The 24524-nt window shown below is 45.8% G+C and overlaps 1 protein-coding gene across 4 annotated transcripts in view; it reads left to right on the top strand.

The window, feature by feature from the left end:
- The window catches only part of CFAP57 (cilia and flagella associated protein 57), an 84144-nt gene extending 67068 nt beyond the window's left edge, over positions 1-17076 (top strand). For all 4 annotated transcript variants that reach the window (XM_058552141.1, XM_058552142.1, XM_058552143.1 and 1 more), the window contains 2 exons: positions 4144-4276; positions 16690-17076. In XM_058552141.1, coding sequence (XP_058408124.1) covers positions 4144-4276; positions 16690-16904 — 348 coding nt within the window. In that variant the 3' untranslated portion in view covers positions 16905-17076. The remainder of the gene's footprint in view (positions 1-4143; positions 4277-16689) is intronic.
- Positions 17077-24524: the final 7448 nt, after the last annotated feature.

Here is a 24524-nt window from a genome sequence, read left to right on the forward strand (position 1 = left end):
AATTGGCAGAGTTGAAGGCCAGGGTGGTGGGGGAGAGGCAGGCGACAGGAAAGCCAGTCAGATGACTGCCCGTTGAAGGGGAGATGAGAAGGCCTTGGAAGGGGAAAGTCACGATGTCAAGAGTAGAATGAGGAATGGAAATGTCAGGTTAGACGTGAGAGGAAGGTTGAAAGAGGAGCAGAGAAATGGCTCATTTGTGCAGTTAGGCAGATGGCCATCCCACCAACTATGGCTTCCAGAAAGACCACTGATACAGGGCTTCCAAGTTCACGGAATCAGTCTTACCTGCCTTTTCCATACTGCCAGGCACTGTTGTATTCTTAAACGCGTCAACTCAAGGCTGACCAGTAGGGGGTGCTATAGGCATTCCCTTCCTTCTCTGCCCAACTGTGGGCATCTGAAAGATCTGTCAGGGTCAGTTCCCGGCTGTGGCTCTCTGGCATTGCCCTTGACCAAAGGCAGTCCTAGACAGCTTGGCATAGCCCTTTGTTTAGAAGGCTTTCTATATAAATGGACCTTAGCATCCCCCAGCCAGACTCTCTTATATACTCCAAGACTTGGCACTTGATGGACCCCAGGTCAGGTTTTCCCTGCCACAGAGGAGCTGGATGGAGGATTGCAGGGGCTTTTGGAGGTCATCCTGACCAAGGAGGGGTCAGGAACAGAAGGCTCAGCAAACCTGTTGCATTCACGTTTTAAATTCACGAAGCTACCCAAGCATGTACAGTTGACCTCTGTGACCTCTGGACTCCTCAGAACACGGGACCACCCCAGGAAGCACTCTTTAGGAGCTCAACTTGTATTTTCGGGGGCTTCCATGGCCGTCATACTATGTGAGGTGTTGGAATGGAGGTGATGTAAATGAGAGATGGGAAAGTAGAGCCTGGGAGGAGCCATCATAGAGGAGCAAGGCCCTTGGAGGCAGACACAACCAGATTCGAATCCCAGCTCTTCCACTGAGGCAGTACCTCAGTGTCCTCATGTGAAAGTGAGTCTAATAATGGCTTCCTCATAAGGTTGTTGTGTAGATTAAATGAGGTAATATATGCAAAACGTTTGATCTGGTACAGGGATCCAATCAACCCTTGAAGTTATGATTGCTCTTGTTATTATCATTATCAAGCATTTAGTGCCTCAAATCCTGCTTGCTCCCTCTTGGCTCTGGGCCTGAAACACGTTTCCCTGTCCCCTACCTCCCCAGGAATCCTTCCTCACACAGAGTGAGCACCCCTCTTCAGACTTTCATGGCATCTCTCTGCATTGGATCCAAGCTGGACCTCCCGTGTCTGGCACAATGACTAGTGCATAGTAGGCTTTCAGGAACTGGTTCTTAGGTGATTTTTATGAATGAATGAACAGAACAGAGGAATCAGGCTGTGTTGAGTCATGGGCCTCCATCACACTCTACCAAGGACTGTGTCATGTCCTGGAGGCCCATTGAGGTGGCAGGCATCGTGGAGGTGTCTAGGGCTGGCAGTGGGGTCACAAATAGGCATTCATATGAAAAGGTACCAGGAGCCAGAAGTCCCCATCATGGTGACAGGTTGTTGAGGGTGGACGGGGGAGAAACTAGGGCAGGGGCTCCAGTTGGGGCCATTACAGTAGTAGAGGGGAGGGATGCTGAGAACTGGCTACGAATCACCGCAGGGAGGCTGGACATGAGATTCTTTTCAGACACAAAATCGACAGGATTCGGTGACAAAACGGATGGAGATGACCAAGAAGTACCTCAAGATGTTTATGGAGACGACTGGGAAATGGTACTTTCAGTCTCTAATCTTTATTCTGATTATTATTACTTTATTGAATGAGACAGGAGAAGTGAAGCTAAGTGACACCAACTAAGACAAGGAGTGTAGAGAGCCCCTGTGCACACGGGTTTGCCCGTGAGCTCCCTGTGGCTCTCCTGAGGCTCCCGTCTGGTCTCCCCCGCCCAACCTTTACCCTCTGGTTTGTAATTTCCTCATTAGTAAGAATCTTGTCTTATTCAATTTGGTATCCGCTGCATTATTATTCATTTGTTTTTGCATTACACAAATATTTATTTAGCATCTCTTACAGGCAAGGCAGAATCCAAGGTCTTAGAACCCAATAAGTATGTATTTAATTGATCATGTCATGATACTATAAGCAGGGGCTCCAGGGGGAGGAAACTGGCAGAGAGTTTCACTGGAGAGGAAAGGAGACGTGGGAGATTCATCACCAAGGCATGGGTTGGTTAAAAGGGTAAAAGATCAGCTGGAAAAAACCTGCTGACTTTATAGAAAAACAGGCACAAAGCCTGGCCTGGGAATGCGAGATTGGCAGTAATTGGGCATTTAATCCAAGAAGGAAAGAATTTTTTTTTGAATGAGGAGTACTGAAATTAAGTGATATACTGAAAATCTGAAGGTATATCTGACGTGCTTGGATGAAGAGGCTCGGAAGGGAAAGAATATGTTGGGGTGTCTCCAGTTCGTATCCCCATAACGGAGAAGTGCTTGTCATGGCTCGGTGAGAATAGTGCTGGAGATCACCCTGTTCTCTGGGCTCTGGACCCTATACTCACCACTCCAGAGAGAACGTCCCAGGTGGAAGCACAGCTTGTTCCTCGCACAGGTCTGGTTTATGTGGATTTGACCTGCTGTTGCCTCTTTTGGTACTCAGACTCTCGAGGGCCTTGCTACCCACAGATGGTCTGGCCCACAGCCCAGCAGCAGCATCTGTTGGGAGCTGGTTAGAAATGCAGAATCTCAGCACTGGCTCCAGACCCACTGAGTCAGAAGCTGCTTTTAACAGGATCCTCAGGTGATTGATTTGCACGGTCATATACGAAGCACTGTGGTGGGCAAGCCGAGTCCTGACGTTCTGGGCTCTAAGAGCAAAGTGGCCAGTCTCTCTCTGGGCCCGTGGTTTCGGGGATGTCTCCACGGAGCTCCTCTTGGTGCCCTCATGCTGCGTGTGAAAAGGAAGGCAGTGATTTGAGGTATGGGAAGGGAAGAGGCTGCTTGGTCCGTAGTGCAGAGGCCCCACCACCTGGCCTGAGAGGCTCTTCATCCTCACTCCTCTCTACTCCCCTCTCTGCGTTCCAGTGAACAGAATTGCTGCAAGTCCCCACAGAGACCAGCCAAGTCATACTTCTGTGCCTTTGCTCCTGCTGTGTCAGTTGTGTGGGACCCCCTTACCAACTCTCCTTGGTAACTCTTTCAAGCCTCAGCCAAGGGGTCAGTTCCTTGGAATCCACCCTGGTCATTCGGGCAGAGTTTTTCCTCTGTGCCCCCCTCCTCCATCACAACAAGGTGGCCACCACACTAAACTGTGCTCAGATCCCCCACTAAACCCTGAACTCCTCAAGAGCAGAGGCCAGGTCTTACTTTCTGTATACCTCAGCATCAGCACAATGCCTGGCACATAATAAGTCGTCAATGAATATTAGAGGCATGAATGGATGGATGGATGGATACTTGTCAAACACAAACAAGAAGTGAACTTCCAATGGATGTAGCAAATGTTAATTACTCAATTACTTTTCTGTGTTCCTCACTAAACAGTATGCCTCTGAGGGCAGAAACCATGTCTTATTTCTGTCTGCATCCCAGGGATGGAGCAGACACCATATAAATATAGGTTCAACAAATGAAGGGAAAAAAATGAATAAAGTATTGCATGGTACTTAAGAATCAGAGCTCTGGAACCAGACTGTCAGGGTCAGAATCCTGGCTCTGCCACTTGCTATCTGTGTAATCTGGTCAAGTTACGTAACCTCTCTATGCCTCAGTTTCCTCTTCTGTAAAATTGTGATTGTAATAGAATCTACTCATAGGGTTATTATGATACTTCAATGCATTAAATTCATATAAAGTGCTTAGAAAAGTGTTTTGATTGCTGTTATGTTGGAAAGAGCCTGGATGGATGGGAATGGTGCACATTGTCTATATCTTACATTGCCGGAGTCCACCTGAAGGTAAGTTAACTGGTACCTCGAGAGGCCAATCCATGAACTAGGATAAAGACTCATGCCCCAGTAGAGGAACCAGAGAGTTAATCTAGGTGCAGGACCAACCCCGTCCATTCCCCACATCCTCAGCCCCAGACCAGGGCAGGCCCTGTGCCCAGTGATCACTTGTCCATCCAAAATCACTCTCTCTTCCTTCTTTCCTGCAGGAAAATGTCTCCCTGATCAAGGAGATTAATGAGCTCCGCAGGGAGCTGAAGTTCACCCGCTCCCAAGTCTATGACCTTGAAGCAGCTCTGAAACTGACCAAGAAAATCCGACCACAAGAGGTTCCAGAAACAGGTAATGTCACTAGTGGCCAAGAGACATGGGCATTGGGATCAAGGGACCAGTGGCAGCCACAAGCAGGTCTCCCTTTGGCTTCCAAGGCTGCCTCTCCCAAGTTACCTCCCATATCAGGTCACATCCACCCCGTGGCCTTCTTGGAACCTCTCCATGCCACACGCCTGCTCTCCAAAGGATCTGTGAGGACCTTACCACATTCAAACACATGCAGGTCCAAAATCCTTGGGGTTAGCTGTGGTTTCAGAATTCAGATTCTCTCAGATTTTAGAAAGAGCACACTATATACTGTATATTATAGTATATATACTATATAGAGGAGGAGTCTGGGGCAGTGCCCTGAAATCAAACACATTAGTATTTCTGTAGGGAAACATATGAATGTTCATACTAAACTTCATAAATTTTAAAATGCTTTCCATTTTTAGAACTTTTTACATTTCAGAATTGTGGATAAGGGATTGTACAATTAAAATAAAGACAAAAAGAAAGATCAGGACAGATGGAAACTAGACTTTTGTTGGTAAACACAATGCAGTCTATAGAGAAGTTGAAATATAATGATGTACACCTGAAATTTATATAATGTTATAAATCAATATGACCTCAGTAAAATTTTAAAAAAAAGAAAGATCAGAAACTGTTTAAAGGGAGAGGGGAAAGAATGACAGAAATAGTAAATGAGTTAGTTACTGCAATCATATCCTAAAATTCTTCTGAATTTCTGATAGCCAAGGCAAAAGGGAAACAAAGAAATATGATAGTTTACATTGTTCTTATTTATGGCAAGGAAGTCTTTTTTCTGGAGAAATGAACTTTTCCCTGGCACTGAATTCTGTAAGAAACTTATCACATGGATCCTTACAAAAGGGATGTTGAATAAAATAATAGACAGTCTTTAACTATAGGTTTTCAGACAATAAAAAAACATTCTTCAGGTGTCCATTTCTTATCTCAACAGTCAGTAAAAACCAAGAGTATAAGGCATTTCTATGGAAAATTAAGCCAGCGTGTTTCAAGTATATTGTTTTCTGGTGGTTTACATTCAGGAATAAAGCTTAGAAACCTTGGTGAACTGAAACATCCCATGGCCATGGACAGGGCCTTTCAAATATCAGTTGCCTCATGTGCTATGGTATGGAAGATACTGTCACTGAGGGAAGGTAGCTGAAGGATACACAGGAACTCTGCACTATTCTCATATCTTCTTGTGAGTCTTAAACTATTACAAAATTATATATATATATAAAATTTTGTTGTCTCATGTGCCCTTTTCATGAGAGTTGAAGAGAAGTTGAGACAAGAGTAAGCCCTTTGAGCAGTACCTGAAGTGGCAATATTTGGTCTAAAGAACTGACATACAAGCACAGCGTGTGTTATAAAGACTGAGAAACTTGACTTCTTGGAGGTGAAACCATCTTCAGTTGAAGGTGAAGCACAGATGTACCTGTGAACAATTGCAAAACTTCCCTTTAAAAAATATTTCCAATATGCCCAAGCATCCTAGCAAATAATCCACCGAGACCTCCTCAGGATGCTGCATGATATAGCTAGACCTGTACAGAAATTGAGAGAAAATGTAATAAATTCCCATGAATCCACTCCTCAACTTCAACAAGTATCAATTCCTGTCGCTCTTGCTTCATCAGTATCCCCACCCCCCAGTTATTTCCTCCGATACTCACCATGGATTCTTTTGAAACAAACCAGACATCACATCATTTGTGTGATATAGTTTTACTCATGGAAGATTTCATTTGTAACAGTTGAAGACAGGTATTGCCAGTTGTCTGCCTTGATCATGAAGAACCTAAGTCTGACCTCTGATTTTGAACGTGGGCCGACCAAGACAAGTTAGTTCAAAACATACATCCTCAAGTTGTTTAAGGAATTGACCAGTTCAGTTGGTTTTTAAGAGTTCTTTATCCAAACAGGAGAGGTTGCCATCCCCAAACCACTAGTTTAGTTGTAGCAGCATTTATGTTTTCATTCACACAACAATTAACAGGTCTAATCAACACACTTGCTTGTTTTTCAATTATTAAAACCGTATCATTAGAACTTCTAATTAAAGAGGGCTAATTGAAAACCTACTAAAATGGCATAAATAAACCATAAGATCAAAGAAAACACAAAAGGAATCAAGAGACACAAAATTTTGAAAGCTGGAAAATGGATAGGTGAATGATAACTGACTTCATAGGCGCAAGAAACCTGAATCCTAAGCCAGAAGTGGGAAAACCAGAGGAAACCTAATGTACATCACAGAACCCTCGAAAGGCTCAAAAATTAGCAGAAGCCTATGTCTTTGGAAGTGGGGGTGAAAGTGGGGCTAAAAACAAGGAAAAGTCTTTAAGAAGCTGTTAGATCCACCTAGTATCCAATACAGTGGTTATAAATAGCCCCTCACCAGGGCCATTATCATGAAATTGCAGAATACCAGAGTACGAAGAAAAAAATCCTCCAAACTTCCAAAGAGGATAGGGGAAGGTTTTATGCAAGGGATCAAAAATCCCAATTGCAAAATGCAAAATTCACACACAAAAATCAGTTCACTAACAATGAACAATCCAAAAAGGAAATTAAGAAAATTCCATTTACAATAGCATCAAAAAGAATAAAATACTTAGGAATAAACTTACCTAAGGAAGCAAAGAACATGTACACTGAAAACTACAAAACATTGCTGAAGGAAATTAAAGATACCAATAAATGGAAAAACATCTCATGTTCATGGATTAGAAGACTTAATATTGTTAAGATGTCAATATTATCCAAAGCAATCTACCAATTCAATTCAATGCCTATCAAAAGCTCAATGATATTTTTTGCGGAAATGGAAAATCCATCCCAAAATTCATATGGAATCTCAGGTTACCCCGAATAGCCAAAACAATCTTGAAAAAGAAGAATAAAGTTGAAGGTCTCACATTTCCTAGTTTCAAAACTTACTGCAAATCAAAGCAGTGTGTGCTGGCATAAAGACAGACAGACAGACCAGTGGCATAGAATAGAGAGCCCAGAAGTAAACCCTCTCATATGTGGTCAAATGATTTTCAACATGGGTGCCAAGACCATTCAATTGGGAAAGGACAATCTTCTCAACAAATGGTGCTGGGAAAACAGGATATTCACATGCAAAAGAATGAACTTGAACCCTTACCTTACATCATGGACAAAAATTAACTCAAAATGGACCACAGACCTAAACATAGGAACTGAAACTATAAAACCCATAGAAGAAAATAAAGGAGAAAAGCTTCATCACATTGGATTCAGCAATGATTTCTTAGATATGACATCAAAAGCACAGGCAACAAAAGGAAAAATAGATTAATTGAACTACATCAAAATTTAAAATTTTTATGCATCAAAGAACACTAGCAATAAGGATGAAAAAGCCACCCATGGAATGGGAGAAAAATATTTGCAAATCATAGATCTGAGAAAGGATTGATATCTAGAATATATAGGGAACTCCTACAACTCCACAATGACCCAAAAAAAAACAAAGGATTAAAAACATGGGCAAAGAATTAGAATAGATATTTCTCCAAAGAAAATATACAACACTAAATGATGCAGCAGAAAGAAAAATTAAGAATACAATCCCATTACAATTGCAACAAAAAGAATAAAATACCTAGGAATAAACTTAACCAAAGAGGTGAAAGATCTATACAATGAAAACTATAAAACATTGCTGAAAGAAATTGAAGAAGACACAAAGAAATGGAAAGAATATTCCGTGCTCTTGGATTGGAAGAATTAACATAGTTAAAATGCCCATACTCCCTAACGCAATCTACAGACTCAACACAATCTCTATCAAAGTCCCAACAACTTTTTTCACAGAAATAGAACAAAGAATCCTAACGTTTATATGGAACAACAAAAGACCCCAAATAGCAGAAGGAATCCCAAGAAAAAAGAACAAAGCTGGAGGTATCACACTCCCTGATTTCAAAATATACTACAAAGCTATAGTAACCAAAACAGCATGGTACTGGCACAAAAACAGACACACAGATCAATGGAATAGAATTGAGAACCCAGAAATAAACCCACACATCTATGGACAGCTAATTTTCAACAAAGGAGCCAAGAACATACAGTGGAGGAAGGAAAATCTCTTCAACAAATGGTGTTGGGAAAACTGGACAGCCACATGTAAAGAAAATGCAAAGAAAATGAAAGTAGACCCTTACCTTACACCATACACAAAAATTAACTCAAAATGGATTAAAGACTTGAATGTAAGACCTGAAACCATGAAACTTCTAGAAGAAAACATAGGAAGTACGCTCTTTGCCATTGGTCTTAGCAACATATTTTCAAGTACCATGTCTGACTGGGCAAGAGAAACAATAGAAAAAATAAACAAATGGGATTACATCAAACTAAAAAGCTTCTGCACAGCAAAGGAAACCATCAACAAAATGAAAAGACAATCTAACAACTGGGAGAAGATATTTGTAAACCATATGTCTGATAAGGAGTTAATATCCAAAATATATAAAGAACTCATACATCTCAACACAGAAAAACAAGCCAATTAAAAAATGGGCAAAAGACCTGAACAGACGTTTCTCCAAAGAAGATATACAGATGGCCAACAGACACATGAAAAGATTTTCAACATCATTAACTATCAGGGAAATGCAAATCAAAACTACAATGAGATATCACCTCACTGTCCTCAGAATAGCCATTCTGAGGCTATCCTGAGGCTTTCCTGAATTAACAACTCAGGAAACAACAAGTGTTGGAGAGGGTATGGAGAGAAGGGAACTCCATACACTGCTGGTGGGAGTGCAATCTAATTTTTTGAGGAATCTCAAAAAATTAAGGATAGATCTACCATATGATCCAGCTATTCCACTGCTGGGTATTTATCCAAAGAACATGAAAACACCAATGCATAAAGATACACGCACCCCTGTGTTCATTGCAGCGTTATTCACAATAGCCAAGACTTGGAAGCAACCTAAGTGCCCATCAAGGGATGAATGGATAAAGAAGATGTGGTATAGGGGCCGGCCCCGTGGTGTAGCAGTTAAGCATGCGCACTCCGCTGCTGGCGGCCCCTGTTCAGACCCCGGGCACGCACCGATGCACCGCTCGTCAGGCCATACTGTGGCTGCGTCCCATATAAAGTAGAGGAAGATGGGCATGGATGTTAGCCCAGGGCCAGTCTTCCTCAGGAAAAAGAGGAGTATTGGCATGGATCTTAGCCATGCCTGAGCCTTAGCTCAGGGCTGATCTTCCTCACAGAAAAAAAAAAAAAAAAGTGTGGTATATATACACAGTGGAATACTACTCAGCTGTAAGAAACGATGAAATCCAGCTGTTTGTGACAACATGGATGGACACTGAGGGTATTATGCTAAGCAAAATAAGTCAGAGAGAGAAGGTCAAATACTGTATGATCTCATAAGTAGAAGATAAAAACAACAACAAACAATCAGAGATAGAGATTGGATTGGTGGTTACCACAGGGGAGGGAGGAGGGCGAAAGGGATGATTAGGCACGTGTGTGGTGATGGGTTGTAATTAGTATTTGGGTGGTGAACATGATGTAATCCATGCAGAAATAGAAGTATAAAGATGTACACCTGAAATTTATACAATGTTACAAACCAATGTTACCGCAATACAATAAAAAAAAGAAAATATACAGATGTCTCATAAGCATATGAAAAGATGCTCAACAGTAGAAATCATAAGAAATATGCAAACTGAAACCACAATGAGATACCCCTTCACATCCATTATGATGACAATTATCAAAAAAAAAAACCACATCAACACATACAAAAATACATTTAAAAAAAACATAAAATAGCAAGTGTTGGTGAGGATGTAGAGGAAGGCAGGAAGAAATGGAGTCAAATCGATGTAAAATGAGTTAGGAAACTATTGGCTAGCTAGAGGGGAAAACCTACTTTGCAGAGGGAGATAGGTGATATCGGGATCTGTCAGCCTTGACACTGGGTGAAGGGAAGAAAAAGCAAGAGAAAAGATCTCTCCCTGAGAATTCCTAACCAAAAGCCCATACTCAGGCAGGTTTAAGGCCAGAATTTATACTTAATTTGTGGCTCAAAGCAACCTTGGCTGAGAATTTAGTTTATTTTTATTTATTTTTTTTAAAGACAATTTTTTTTTAAAGATTTATTTATTTATTTATTTTTTCCCCCCAAAGCCCCAGTAGATAGTCGTATGTCATAGCTGCACATCCTTCTAGTTGCTGTATGTGGGACGCGGCCTCAGCATGGCTGGAGAAGCAGTGCGTCAGTGTGCGCCCGGGATCCGAACCCCGGGCCGCCAGCAGCGGAGCGCGCATACTTAACCACTAAGCCACGGGGCCGGCCCTGAGAATTTAGTTTAAAATTTAGTTAAAATATAGTTTACGATGACCCCTTGCTGGTTATGTCCCCAGATCCCAAGCAGAAGCAAATGCAAATTCTCTCCGGAAGAATACATTTTAAACCCAGGCGTCAAAGAATTCCTAAAGATAATGTTCCAAGGAACATGAACTCATAGTCAAAAATCACTGAATACATGAGGAGATAAATCACCATGAGTAAAAAGCAACAAAAGTGTCCAACTGCAGAACAAAATCAACCAAGACCATGGATAGTAGAATCATTAAAATAATGTTTAATATGTTTAAAGAAATTTTTAATTTCTTGAGAAATGTTTAATGTATTTTAAAGAAAAATAAAAGAGGAATTTGAAAATAAGACAAAAAAGCAAGAGTCTCCCAGAATTGACTAGGTAGATTTGAAAAAGATCCAAAAATACTTCTAGAAATGAAAACTATAATTAGACTCAATGGACAGATTGAACAGTAGATTAGACACTTCTGAAAGGAAATTCATGAACTAAAAGAATGAAGAAATTACCCAGATTGCAGCCCAAAGGGACAAAGATCTAGTAAAAGACAAAGAAGATGGAATGGGTACCCCAACTTATGTGTAATTGAAGTTTGAGAAAGAGAGGAGGAGGAGAGGCAATAAAGAATGGCTGAAAGTGTTTCAGAATTGATGAAAGATGTCAATCGTTAGGTCCAGGTTGCCCATTGGATCTTAAGCAGGATAAATAAAAAGAAATCTGCATCGAAACTGCAGAAACCAAAGACGAAGATGTTAAAAGCAGCCAGAGAAAACAGGTAGATTGCATACACAGGAATAACAATTCAGTTGATGTCTGACTTCCCAATAGTATAAGCCAGAAATAGTGAAATAGTGTCTTTAAAGTACTGAGAGGTAGTAACCGTCCCCTAGAGTTATACAACCATTGAAATGGTCTTCTAAAAATAAGGCCACAAGAAAAAAATTTTCTGACAAAAACTGAGAGAATTTGTCACCAACAAAACTTCATTAAAGGAACTTCTAAAGGATATATATCAGGAAGAAATATTACTCCAGAGGAAAGTGAATGCAAGAAGAAATGCTGAGCAAAGAAAAGGCAAATATGTATAATCTAAACAACCACTAATGGGCCGGCCGCGTGGCTTAGCGGTTAAGTGCGTGCGCTCCGCTGCTGGCGGCCCTGGGTTCGGATCCTGGGCGTGCACCGACGCACCGCTTCTCCGGCCATGCTGAGGCCGCGTCCCACATACAGCAACTAGAAGGATGTGCAGCTATGACATACAACTATCTACTGGGGCTTTGGGGGGAATAAATAAATAAATAAATAAAATTATAAAAAAATAAACAATCGCTAACTGTATAAAACAGTAAAAACAATGTCTACATTGTGGATTAAAATATCAAGCTAGAACTAAAATACTGGGCATGCAAACCAGGGGGCTTGGACTGAAAGCATTCTAAGTCTTGTGTTGTTTTACAAGAGGGTAAAGGTGCTGATTTACTTTGGACTTTTAAGTTAAATATGCTTGTTAAACTTTTTAGGGTAACTAGTCAAAAAGAAAGTGTATACTTTCCAAACCAGTAAAGGGAAAAAAAAACCCTAAATTTTAAAAAGGCCAAAAAAGAAAAGGAAAAAGTGACACAAACATAAAATGCGATGAGTAGAAATGAATGCAGATGTATAGTAATCACGTTCTTATTTTCCATCATTTAAAATCAGATCTTAATCCACTGAAGGAAGCTTGTGGGCAGGATGCAGAGAGGGAAGCTGACCAGATCTGGAAGATGGCAGGTTCGGGGCAGAGCAAGGAGCAAGAGGAGACTGGAGATATGAGGAGAGAGGCGAGGGGGGACCATGAGGAGTGAACTGACATGGCACAGCCATGGCAGAGAAGGACAGGAGGGCTTACACAGTTACAGCACGTGGAAGAAGGACCATCAGAGGAGGCACCCTGTAAGACTGGACCAAACTATCATGAGCAGGCAGGTCATTATCAAAGGGAATGAGAGAGAATTGTGGGAGAGAAGGGAAGACATGGAGGAAAAGCACAGCCCATGTCCTTAAGATGCTCCCAGACCAGAGAAGGAGACAGAGTGGCAAACAAGGGCAGAAGCCCTACATTGAGCGCATTGGACCATCTTCCATGTGATCTGGTCTCCCAGGAGGCAGAGCTGCACTCCTGGGAACATTTGTGGGGCAGTGTCACCCAGGCCAGGCATGTTCCAGGAGTCAACTGCCTCTGGAGGCCAGCCACCAGCCAGCAGCTCTGTGTGACCCCTGAGCTGCCCTACAGCTCTGTGGTGTCTGATCTTCCCACCCTTTGCATGTGGGGGAAGAACCTGCCTATGCAGTGCATCCCATTGCCCAACCTCTGAGGTCAATTGACCTCACCCAGTGACTGAGCAGCCTGGAGGGACATATGGCTACAGTCTGTATGAAGATCTTTATAACACTGGGAGAAGCACTGGGGTAAGAGACGATGGTGTGGCCAGTCCTGCTGGTGGCAGGGCAGAGAAAAAGGAAAATTCCAAGTGCTGGAATATTTCCAGGCTCACTCCAGTGGGTACCTCCAGGGCGGTGGCCTCTCAAACACAGGTTAGGTCCTCCTGGGCAGCCAGATGGTAAATGGGCAAGTAGCTGTGTGGAAAGGTCAATGGGGGAGGGCACAGGGCTTAGTCCAGGGACTATGCTGGTAACCAGAAAAGAGAGGAAGCAGACGAGGGAGCAGGTGGAGAGGTAAACAAGCACTAGGCAGAGGCGAGCGATGCAGGCCAAGCAGGTGAATGGCTTCTAGTCTAGAGAGTGCTGCTCTCCCCAGGGCCAGGCTACAGCTTGGCTGAGGGCATGTTTACCAGAGGCAATCAGTAGCAGAAGGAGGATGAAGGGTCAAGACCTAGAAAAAGAAGAAATACTAAAAGATCAAGAGCCTAGAAATTGCAGCAAAGGAGAAGAGTCAAGGAGCAATGGCAGAAAGAGAAGAGTCCAGCCTGCTCCTGGGAAGGATGGAATAAGTCAAGTACTCTGAATGCTGGCCCTGTTAGACCAATTAGAGGCCCAGGGCAAGGCTGGCCACTGGCCGTTGCTGACCACTTGTTCTTTGAAACGCTCTCTTCCTTGGCCTGTAACATCTCTTCTTGTCTAGTTTTTCCTCCAGATGTACAGGGAAGGGGTTGGCAGTGGGTAGGAGAGAGACCCGTCTTCCACTGAGAGAAGTTTGACTGTGGTCAGGGAGTTGGAGGCACAGTTTCTAAGAAAAGAGGGTGGCAATGTCATCTGTTAAGAGTGGAGGAGAGGATGAATTTGTCAATAATTTCTTGGATATGACACCAAAATCATAGGTAACAAAAGAAAACTTAGATGTTAGACTACATCAAAATTTAAAACTTCTGTGCATCAAGGGGCACAGTCAACGGAGTGAAAAGGGCAACCTATGGAATGGGAGAAAATATTTTCAAATTATATATCTGATAGGGGTCAATGCCCAGAATATGTAAAGAACTCCTACAACTCAACAAGAAAAAAGCAAATAAGCTGGTTAAAAAATGGTCAAAGGGGGCCGGCCCCGTGGCTTAGTGGTTAAGTGCACGCGCTCCACTACTGGCGGCCCGGGTTCGGATCCCGGGCGCGCACTGACACACCGCTTCTCCGGCCATGCTGAGGCCGCGTCCCACATACAGCAACTAGAAGGATGTGCAACTATGACATACACCTATCTACTGGGGCTTTGGGGAGAAAAAGGAGGAGGACTGGCAATAAATGTTAGCTCAGGGCTGGTCTTCCTCACAAAAAAAAAAAAAAAATGGTCAAAGGACTTGAACAGACATTTCTCCAAAGAAGACATACAGATGGCCAACAAGCACATGAAAAGATGCTCAAGACTTCACTAATCATTAGGGAAATGAAATCAAAACCACAAAGAGATACCACCTCATGAGGATGGCTACTATTAAAAAATATATATATATATATTAAGTGTTGGCAAGGATCTGGAGAAATTGGAACCCTAGTGCACTGTTGGTGAGGATGTAAAATAGTGCAGCCACTATGGAAAACTATATGGCATTTCCTCAAAAAATTAAAAATAGAATTAACTATATGATCCACAGATTCCACTTCTGGATTCCACTTCTGGATATATAGGTAAAAAGAATTGAAAGCAAGGTCTCAAAGAAGTATTTGTACACCTATGTTCATAGCTGCATTACTTACCATAGCCAAAAGGTAGAAGCAACCCAGGTATCCATCAATGGGTGAATGGATAAATAAAATGTGGTATATACATGCAATGAAATATTATTCAGCCGTAGGGGCTGGCCCGGTGTCGTAGCGGTTAAGTTCACGCACTCTCAGCGGCCCAGGGTTCGCAGGTTCGGATCCCGGGCGTGGACCAATACACCGCTTGTCAAGCCATGCTGTGGCGGCATCGCATGTAAAGTGGAGGAAGATGGGCACAGGTGTTAGCCCAGGGCCAATCTTCCTCGGCAAGAAAGGGGAGGATTGGCAACAGATGTTAGCTCAGGGCTGATCTTCCTCACAAAAAAAAAAAAAAATTAGGAAGGAAATTCTGACACATGATACAACATAGATGAACCTTGAGGACATTACACTAGGTGAAAGAAGCCAATCACAAAAAGATAAATATTGTATGATTTCCCTTATCTGAAGTACCTAGAGTGGTCAAATTCATAGAGACAGAAAGCAGAATGGAGGTTGCTGGGGGCTGGAGTGAAGGGTGAATGGGAGTTGTTGTTTAGTGGGTACAGAGCTTCAGTTTTGCAAGTTGAGAAGAGTTCCAGAGATTGGTTCCACAACAATGTGAATAAACTTAACACTACTAAACTGTACACTTAAAAATGGTTACGATAGTAAATTTTATGTTATATATATTTTACCACAGTGTTTTAAAAGAGTGGGGGAGAGGAGTTAGAATAGAGGTTGAAGTTCAGAAATGCTGCCATATGGAAGGAGGGAGTTTGCTAACTATGGACATAAAGTCTGTCTGGGGTTGGAAACCAAGAATTTGAATGTCATGTTACTTTTTTTGGTAGCACGCAGCAGGCCAGGTGTAAAAGTGGAGACTCGGGTGGTTGGATCACCTCAGGTTTGGGCTTGCAGGGCACAGGGGGCAGAAGGACAAGGCAACTAGAATACTGAGGGTGCCATTAAGAAAATGGCAGAAGAAACTCATCGTGGGTCTAACTGGACAGAAAAGGAAGTGAATGTAAAAGGAATCCCTTTGGTAGGTAAAAAATGGAGTTGTCCAGGAAGAAGAGGTCTAAATTCAGTCACAGAACAGGTGTCTTGAGCATAAGGCAGTAAGAGAGGTTGTGATGAGAAAATGGAGTACTAGAGTGACAGATTTCAAAGATGCGGGGTCTTGGGCGTGATGGGGGAGGGGAAGCCACAGGAGTGGGTGCTGACAGGGTGTGGAGGCCATGGACATTAATGCTGAGAGTTCAGCCTTGTGAGGCCAGGGAATGGGATGAGCCATGGACCTTCATGGACGTCAGCGTTGCCTAGGATGATGGCAGCACCTGAGACAGGAGGATGACTGAGAGTTGCAGGGAAGGTCCTCAAGGAACCTGAGTGAGTGGCCACACCAGGAGGGTAGAGAGGGGTCTGTCTCCAGGAGCAAGGGTTCTACCTGAGGAGGAAGACTGGCGGTTTGGAAGCCAACCCAGGTCAACAGGAGAGTGCTGCCCTGCATGAGGTGTGTAGAGTGGGAGAAGGAGCAGCCTTCACCAGATGGGGCCTTGGGGCAGGCAGGTTGGGGGGCTCAGGAGAGGGCCTGGGCTGAGGTCATGCTCAGCATTTGCCTTATCACTGAAGTGTGTCATTTCACTTCTCCATCTCTGCTAGACAGTGAAATGGCTTATCTCTGTATCCCTAGCATCTGGGATTGAGTGTCTCCTCCAGAATAGGTGCTCCACAAATGTCTGAGGAGGCAGAGAGGGGGGCAGGGAAGATAAGTTGGCTTCAAAAAAGCTTTGCAGCAGTCAAGTAACAGGCCCGCGTTAGTCCCGCTCTGTCCATTGCAGTGTCCAGCGAGGACGTGCCCGGCGTCGCTTCCACCGTGAGACTAAATGAGCAAGAAGAAACTGAGAGAATTATTGAAATGCAACGCCTGGAGATCCAGCGCCTCAGAGACCAGATTCAAGAGCAAGAGCAAGTCCCAGGGTTCCACCACCTTGCCGGAATTCGGCTTCCTTCCCTCCTAGGGTCAGAAGCGGACTTGGAGGTGCAGACCAAATGACTCCCTCTGGTGAGCCGTCCCCAGCCACAGCAGAAGCAGCACTGGGCATCTGTCCTCAGGCCAGCAGTAGGTAGCACTGACCACACCAACCTCTTTCTCCTGCCCTGGGGAATTTGGGGCACAGTCAGAATAAAGGTGTTTCCCACAACCGTGTCCAATTCTCTACTTAGCCAGGGTGCTGGGGAGGGGAGAAGGAAGAGAGGGGACCCCCCCAGTCAGGGGACCCTGACTGGGGGGCTCCAGCTCATCCACAGACATGACTGCTTGTTCCTGCAGAGATAGCACCGGACAAGGGGCTGGCTTCTCTAGGCCTTAAGGACGGCGCTGCCTACTCCCATCCGAAGTGTCACAGCCTGCACTTCTAACCTGGCTTTCTCTGCCAGCCAAGTCAGGGCCAGACAAAGCCTCCTGCGTTGTCTTCTCCTTTGTGAAACATCATGAGGTTTCCTGAGGATTTTCACATCTGTGTAAAGACGAGAGTGAAATAATGAACATGGCAAAGTTACTAGCATCCCCCAAGTCCTCCATTATCTGCTGCCCCTGTTGTTAGGACTCTACGCGGAGCTCTGCCCTTGTTTCTCTCCCTCCACGCCACTCTAGACTTGTCATGCTTGTTCTGCGGGGTGCTGTCCCACACCTCCACTTCTGGGGGACACCTCTTCCTCTGGGCCCCATACTGGGTGACCTAGCCACACATACCAGGAAAGGTCATCTTTATGCACTAAAGAATAAAAGAATGTAACCCAGATGTTCCTGTCTCCTCCCACCCCCTAGAGTCCAGACACCCGTCTAATACCCAAATAACAAATATTTAAGCCCTGGGTCCCTGCTGTTCCCTGCTGCTTCCTGCTGGCTCTCTTAAACCTGGCGTTTAAGGCAGGGCATTAAACGGGCGTTTTCAAGGCATCTCCCCATCTTCCCCAACTGCTTTTCCCTAACTCTGCTCTTGGGTTAGTTTTCCCAGTGAGAGCTGAGACATAGCTGGCACTCTTGGCAAGGCTTTTTGGAAGGCTGAGGATAACAGAAGGAAGGTGCATGGCAGACGCCGCAAAGCAAAGTTTACATGGGACTCGCTCTGCTTAGCGACTCCCCCACCCCCACCCCCAGCCTGCACCCTGTCACAGTGGCCAGCTTATCACCCCCACACCAGCGTGCACCCCAGCATGTCCTCTGCACACGGGGAAACCAGGCCCAGGGAGCAGGAGAAAGTTCAGGCACCCTCTAAGAGATTCAACTGCCAAGACGACAGCCCGTTACATTATCATGCCAGTAGGTGGGCTCTTCTGGGACTCGGACTTCTCCATTCAGTAGCATCTTGGCTTTACCTTTGCGGAAGAAACTGACTCGAAATGAGGTTGGGGAGGTCAGCAGAGCCAGATGGCATAGGGTCCTGAAGGCACAGTACAGACACCGGACCGTCCAGAGGCCAGTGCTAAGCCCCTGAGAGTCACTCCCCACTGCTTCCCAAGCCTTTGCCACACTGTCCTCCTTTTGGTTCCTGTAGAAGGCTGTGTTCTTCTCTATTTCCAGATCTTTCCACATACTGGTTTCTCTGCTTAAAATGCTCTTGCCCCCACACCTCACTCAGTGAACTTCTACTCATCCTTCAGTTGTAGCTGAAATGTCACTTCCTCAGAAAGACAGTCCCTGATCCCTCCCTCCGCCCACCAAAATTACGCTTGCCATATTGTTTTCCTCTGTAACCCTCACTATGATGTATCTCTTCAGTTTGATGCTGCCTCTCTACCAGGCTCTCCGTTCCGTGGGGGCAAAGGTTGTGTCTGTTTTTAAAGTTCACTCAGGTATCTGAGTGGAGCATGGATCGAGGAACCCAACACTGGAGGCAGGAGGGCCAGTTAGGAGGACACTGTGCCTGACTACATGTGAGAGGACAGCTGCTGGGACCAAAATGGTGGCAGTGGAGATGCAGAAAAGTGAATTATTCTGACTTAAGGACTAGAGGGAGTTAGCCAAGCAAAAGGGGAGGAAGAAGGACCCAGGAAGAAGGAACATGCACAGGAAACGGGGGCTCTTCTGAGGGCCAGGAGGAAATTCACTGTGGCTAGGATGTAGCAATTTTCAGATGACAGATTTTTCAACTTAAATATGCTGCATTTAACCTGCAAGATGGGCTTTAGGTTACAGATGAGGAAACCAAAACCAAGGAAGATAGAGTCGCTGGCACAGGGTCACACTGGCAGGGCCAGGATTGCAGCCCAGTCTGCCCAGTGGCCTCCAAATCCCATGCACCAGAGGAACCCAAACAGAACACGAGGTTACAGGAGTGTGATGCCCAGAGAGTCCAAACCAGAAGTAAAATGAACTGACAATTCCCAAACTAAGCTCACCTAAACCAGTGGCTGGCTACAGTCTAGCTGGTGAGGATGAGCTGGAGAAGGAAGCCCAGGCCAAAGGAGAGCCCCACGCCAGCAGAGCCTGGCACCTTGGCCAGCAGGTCAGCAGGGTGTCTTCTCAGCTGCACAGGGGTGAGCACAGCTTCTTGCTAGCAAGTCTGGGGCCAGAGGTACAATCTTGTTTACCTCTCCATCTTCTGTCTTCCACGTTCCCACATCAAACTGTTGGGTGGCATTGACTGAGTGGCTGCTGCATATGAGACCTCCCTCTACTTTGCCTATCCTGACTCCATGGGGAGATTCTCACCCCACTGGTGCCTCCTTCTCCTTCACAGGGCCCCTTAGTCAGTTTACCCCTCATTGATGGAGTGGGTCTGTCAGTCACCTCCTCCTGCAGCAGCCATAGGGACCCTCAGTCACCCAAATGGCTAGGCATTGGCTTATGGACTCCGCTCTTGTTCTTCTGGTTGTAGTCCATCATTGAGCTCTGGGGACTCATTCCATTCTGGTGTGAAAGCTGGTGCCTTTGGGGGCTGCCCTCTCTCTGGGCCCCAGACATCCATTGGCTCCCCTCCCCTCCTTCTAGAGTCTTAGCATCAGTTGTGGCCAGACAGTGTGAGCTGTCCAGCTAAGGCTCCTCTGCCATCCTGTACTCCCAGCAACAAAGACCCTGTCCCACAGGAGGTTCTGACATCAGCATCTACCTTTCCCCATTGCTTCTTACGCAAAGCATGACCAACCATTACCAACCAGCTGCTCCCAGGAAGTGCTCGAGGGGCCCTGGTGGGCCTAGGAATATCTGTGTGTCCAGTTAGGACCCCCTTGCAATCATTGCTCTGGATTTGGAGTGAGAGGTGAGAGAGAAGGCATGGCAGGACCAGGAGTGGAGTTCATTCTCCCTGAGCTCCACTAGACCGTCGGAGCTTTGGGGGCCTGCTTATGCTTGTGCTTCCTGGCAGCAAGCACAGTGCAACAGCAGGTCTCCAGTACCCGCCCCCACCCCCACACTCCACGAGGGACAATCAGATTCCCCTGAGCTGAGCTGGGCTGGGGAGCAGATTTACAAGGAAGTAACCCTGCTGTGCGGCAGGCAGCAAGAAGGACTAGCATTCCTGATCGCCTACGATGACCAGTTGTATACATGAATTTGTACTCATTGCTCATCTAGGATGTGTCACGTGGTGGGATTTGGCCGGGTCAGTGAGTGTAGACTAGTACTTACTAAGCACCTACTGTGTGTACTAATGTATTAAATGTATTAAAATTGGGACTGTGAGATTCTAGTTCTGAACAGAGAAACTATGGGTGCCCTTCTTTGGCTACAAGTAACAGAAACCAACTCCAGCCAGTTTAAGCAAAAAGGGAGAGTTATTATCTGGCTCTGGGGGTGTCTCATGGAATCTCAAGGCAGAGACACAGCCAAGCCTCAAGAAGGACATGACCCAGGGCCTGGGACACTGCTGGAACCCCCTCTCCCTCTCTTGTCCTTGCCCCTCTCTGCAGACCAGCTTCCCGTTGCCAGTTCAGCGAGCAGAAGGGTACCTTAGCATCTCATTAGTAGGAACCCCAAGGCTGAAATGGAATCTCTAGTCTGATTTTAAATTGTGAAAGAGAATGTTTTTGGCCTAGCTTGAGTCTGGGGCTACCTCTATCCAATCAACCATACCCCTCGGGGTGGGTCACAAAATAGAATCCTGGTTGCTGGGGTTCTTCCCTGCAGTGAAGTTGGTCATTGTGAGCAGGCAGATACTCCAGAAGATGTCTGTCTTGGGTATCTGTCCCTCGTGGAGCATGGGGGTGGGGGCGGGTACTGGAGACCTGCTGTTGCACTGTGCTTGCTGCCGGGTGCCATTCTCCAGATGCCCTTCTGGGTGGCAGGGGCAGGGCCTCTTTTGCTCACTGGGTCTCCAGCACCTGGCACAATACCTGGTCCAGAGAAGGGAAATAGTAAATGCTTGCTGGATGAATTGGTTATATTATTCAATCCCCCCACACACAACTGTTTAGACTAGGTACTGTTGTCCCCATTTGACAAAGGAAGAGACTGAGACACATAGAGGTTAAGCTGTTTTTCTAAGGCTACTCAGCTAGAACTGGGACTTGAAACTTCAGGGTCAGTCTAGCTCCAAAGCCAGTGCTCTTTCGACCATTCATTCACTCATTCAGCAAGCTTTCCCTGAGCACACGTTGGATGCCAGGCCTGTTCCAGGAGCTAGGATACGTTGCGAACTTCATGAAGCTTGTGTTCTAGTGGGGCAGCTAGACAATATTCCAGATAGATAAGAAAACTATATAGCATATTAAACAGTGATAAGTGCTAAGGAGAAACATAAGAGAATAAAGAAAAACAAAGAAATAAGGGTGGGGGGATAGGAAGTATTGGGGAAGGTTGTGATTTCAGGGCAGCCGGAAGGTCTCACTGAGCAGGTGACATTGAGCACGTTCCTGAAGGTGAGAGAGGGAGCCGTGTGGGACAAAAGCAGTCCAGGCAGAAGGAACAGCCAGTGCAAAGGCTCTGAGCAAGAGCAAGTGATGGGGGAACAACAGGGGATGAGGTCAGAGGGCCTTAGAGACCATGGGAGGACTTTGGTTGTTTCTCTAGGTAAGACTGGAGGGACTCAAGCATGGCAGTGACATTACCCTCTCTACCTTAAAACAGGATCACTCCAGCCGTTGGGCTGGGAATAGTCTGAGTGGGAACATGGCAGAAGCAGAAACTGGGCCCCAGGGCCTCTCTGTCTCCCGCCAATATTTCCACTGTCTGATGGCCATCTAATGGATCAGCTGGAATCCACACCTTGCACTCTGTGCCCACTGCCGCCGCCCCCTCCTGGCCTTCATTACTGCCCATCTGAGCTGCCCCAACAGCCTCTGCTTTGGGGACAGAGTTCAACAGCCCTGCGAGGAGGCTGTCTGTCTCTTTAACTCCAAGTTATTTGATAAGACCAAGAACAAAAGCTCGCCCAATCAATGTTTAAACTGAGGATACTTTTAGGCTTTGTTCCCCCAACCCAAAAATTTCCCTTCAAAACCCCCAGGGGAAAGGACGGAAAATCTCCTGAGCTGCCTTGCCCAGCTCTCTCTAGGGCAACTGGACCATGAGTCTGGCTAGGACCGGCCCCTCCATGGGACCAGGAGGATAAATAAATGTTAGACATGTGCAAGAGAAATATACAGCCAGTGAGCCCTGTCAGGCCCACTGCTCCCCTGCTCCTCCCAGGTCAGGAGACAACCCACATGATTGTCTCCAAGATCCAACCTGCCTCACAGCGGTCAGCCTGCCCTAACTTTTCCTTGAGGGAAAGAACCATCTAGAGCTGCACTGTCCAGTAAGGGAACCGTGAGCCACGTGTGGCAATTGAGCATTTAAAATGTGGCTAGTCTGAACTGAGATGCACTGTAGGAATAAAATACACAACAAATTTTCAAGACTTCATACAAAATAAAAGACTGAAAGAGCCCGTTAATCACTTGTATATTAAAAAGAAAATATTCGGGGGTTAAATAAAAATTTTAATATATTAATTTCACCTGTTTCCTTTTACTTTTTTAATGTGGCTATTGGAAGATTTTAAATTACATACGTGGCACATGTTATATTTCTGTTGGACAAGCTGCTCTAGAGTGTGGATCAGCCCCCAGTCAGCTCCACAGAACAAAGCAGAGAGAAGCACAGACCGGTCAAGCATAATTATTTTGTGGGCTAATAATGAGAAGATAACTTTGATTTTGTTTTTCTTGTCTATTTCATATACATCAGAAGGAGAGAGAGCAAGAGGCATTATAAGGGGCTCAATGCAGGAGACGAGTACACCTCTACCTATAAACACCTACAGTGAGCCCCCCGTTCGCCATCCAGAGTACGTGTGATGTGTGGTGTCAGATTCGCTTATTAAAAGCAGAGCCCTGACCTGTCCCTGTTATATTTCGGAAGCCTCCATGGGCATCCCATATGAGTCCAAATGCCTCACCATGGCATTCAAGGCCCTGTGCAACCTGAGCCAAACTTGTCTTTCTAGCTTCATCTCACACGCTCCCTGCTCAAAACCTCGACACCTGTCAGTTCACACGTTCATTCATTCAACAAATATATATTGATTACTTGCCATGTGCCAGGCACAGTGCTGGCTGCTGAGGGCACGATGGTTAGCAAAATGAGCCCTAAACCTATACCTGTTGGGGAGTACACATCTAGTGGGAGTGACAGGTAAGTCAGTAGGGCAATTACAGCACTTGCAGTAAGAGCAGTTGTGGGGGAAGCACAGGGGCCATGGGAGCACCAAAGAGGCACCTAAGCCAGCCTGGAGGTCAGGAAGGGCTTCCTGGGGGAGGTGACATCTCAGTTGAAGAATTTGGGTTGACCAGACTGAGGCTGGGGGGTGGTAAATATCTCAGGCAGAGGGTACTCTGAGTTCAAAAACCAACCAGAAGGGCAGAGCAGAGGACAGAGCGTGCAGAACTGAAGACATGCATCCTAGCTGGAGGGCAGGGGCCAGTGGCAAATGACTAGCACGGTGTAGATGGCAGGGGCTTTGTGAGCCCTGTGAAGGAGTGTGGCATTTATTCTGCAAGTGTTTTAAGCAAGGGAGCTCCATTTCCCACCTTAGCTGCCTTTACCCCTCTTCCTGGTGTGCTCAAATCCCACCTCCCCCAGCAGAATTCAGGCCAGTGGGGCAGCACCCCCACCCCACCCCACCCCACCCCTGTCAGGCCGGTGGGGCTGTGAAGGAGAGGAGCTAGGGGCTTTCCCCTGGCGGTTCCAGCCAGAGGAAAGCGCCAAGGGATGGAGGCACTGGGGCTGGGTTTGGGGATCAGCTGGTGTTGGAATTTGGGGCTGAGGCAGGGTTTGAGTTGGGATTTGGGATTTGGAGCTGGATTCAGGAACAGGAGGCAAGGCTGGCACTGAGGGGGAGGGGGAGGTCTGGGACATAATTCCACAATTTGGAGCTGGGGTTTCAAGCCAGACTTGGGGTTGGGCTTTGGAGCTGGGACTGGAATTGGATTTGAGATTCAGGGGTGGGGCTGAGATGTGGGGTAGGGGCTGGGCTGGGGTTAGGTTTGGGGCTGGAGCTGGGGGATGCGTTAGGGCCCAGGCACTGGGCAGTAGACAGCAGTCCTCCTGCTGCCCAGGTCTGGGAATTGTGCTCGAGCCCTGGTAGCAGCTGACAGAAGCCCCTCCCTTCCCAGAAATGCCGCTGCCCCACAAAAGGAGCAGTGCCACATCAGCCAATCAGCTCAAGCCCTGCCTTGGAAACACCTGTTGATC

This window comes from Diceros bicornis, chromosome 13 (assembly GCF_020826845.1).
Source record: "Diceros bicornis minor isolate mBicDic1 chromosome 13, mDicBic1.mat.cur, whole genome shotgun sequence".
Classification (NCBI taxonomy): Eukaryota; Metazoa; Chordata; class Mammalia; order Perissodactyla; family Rhinocerotidae; genus Diceros; species Diceros bicornis.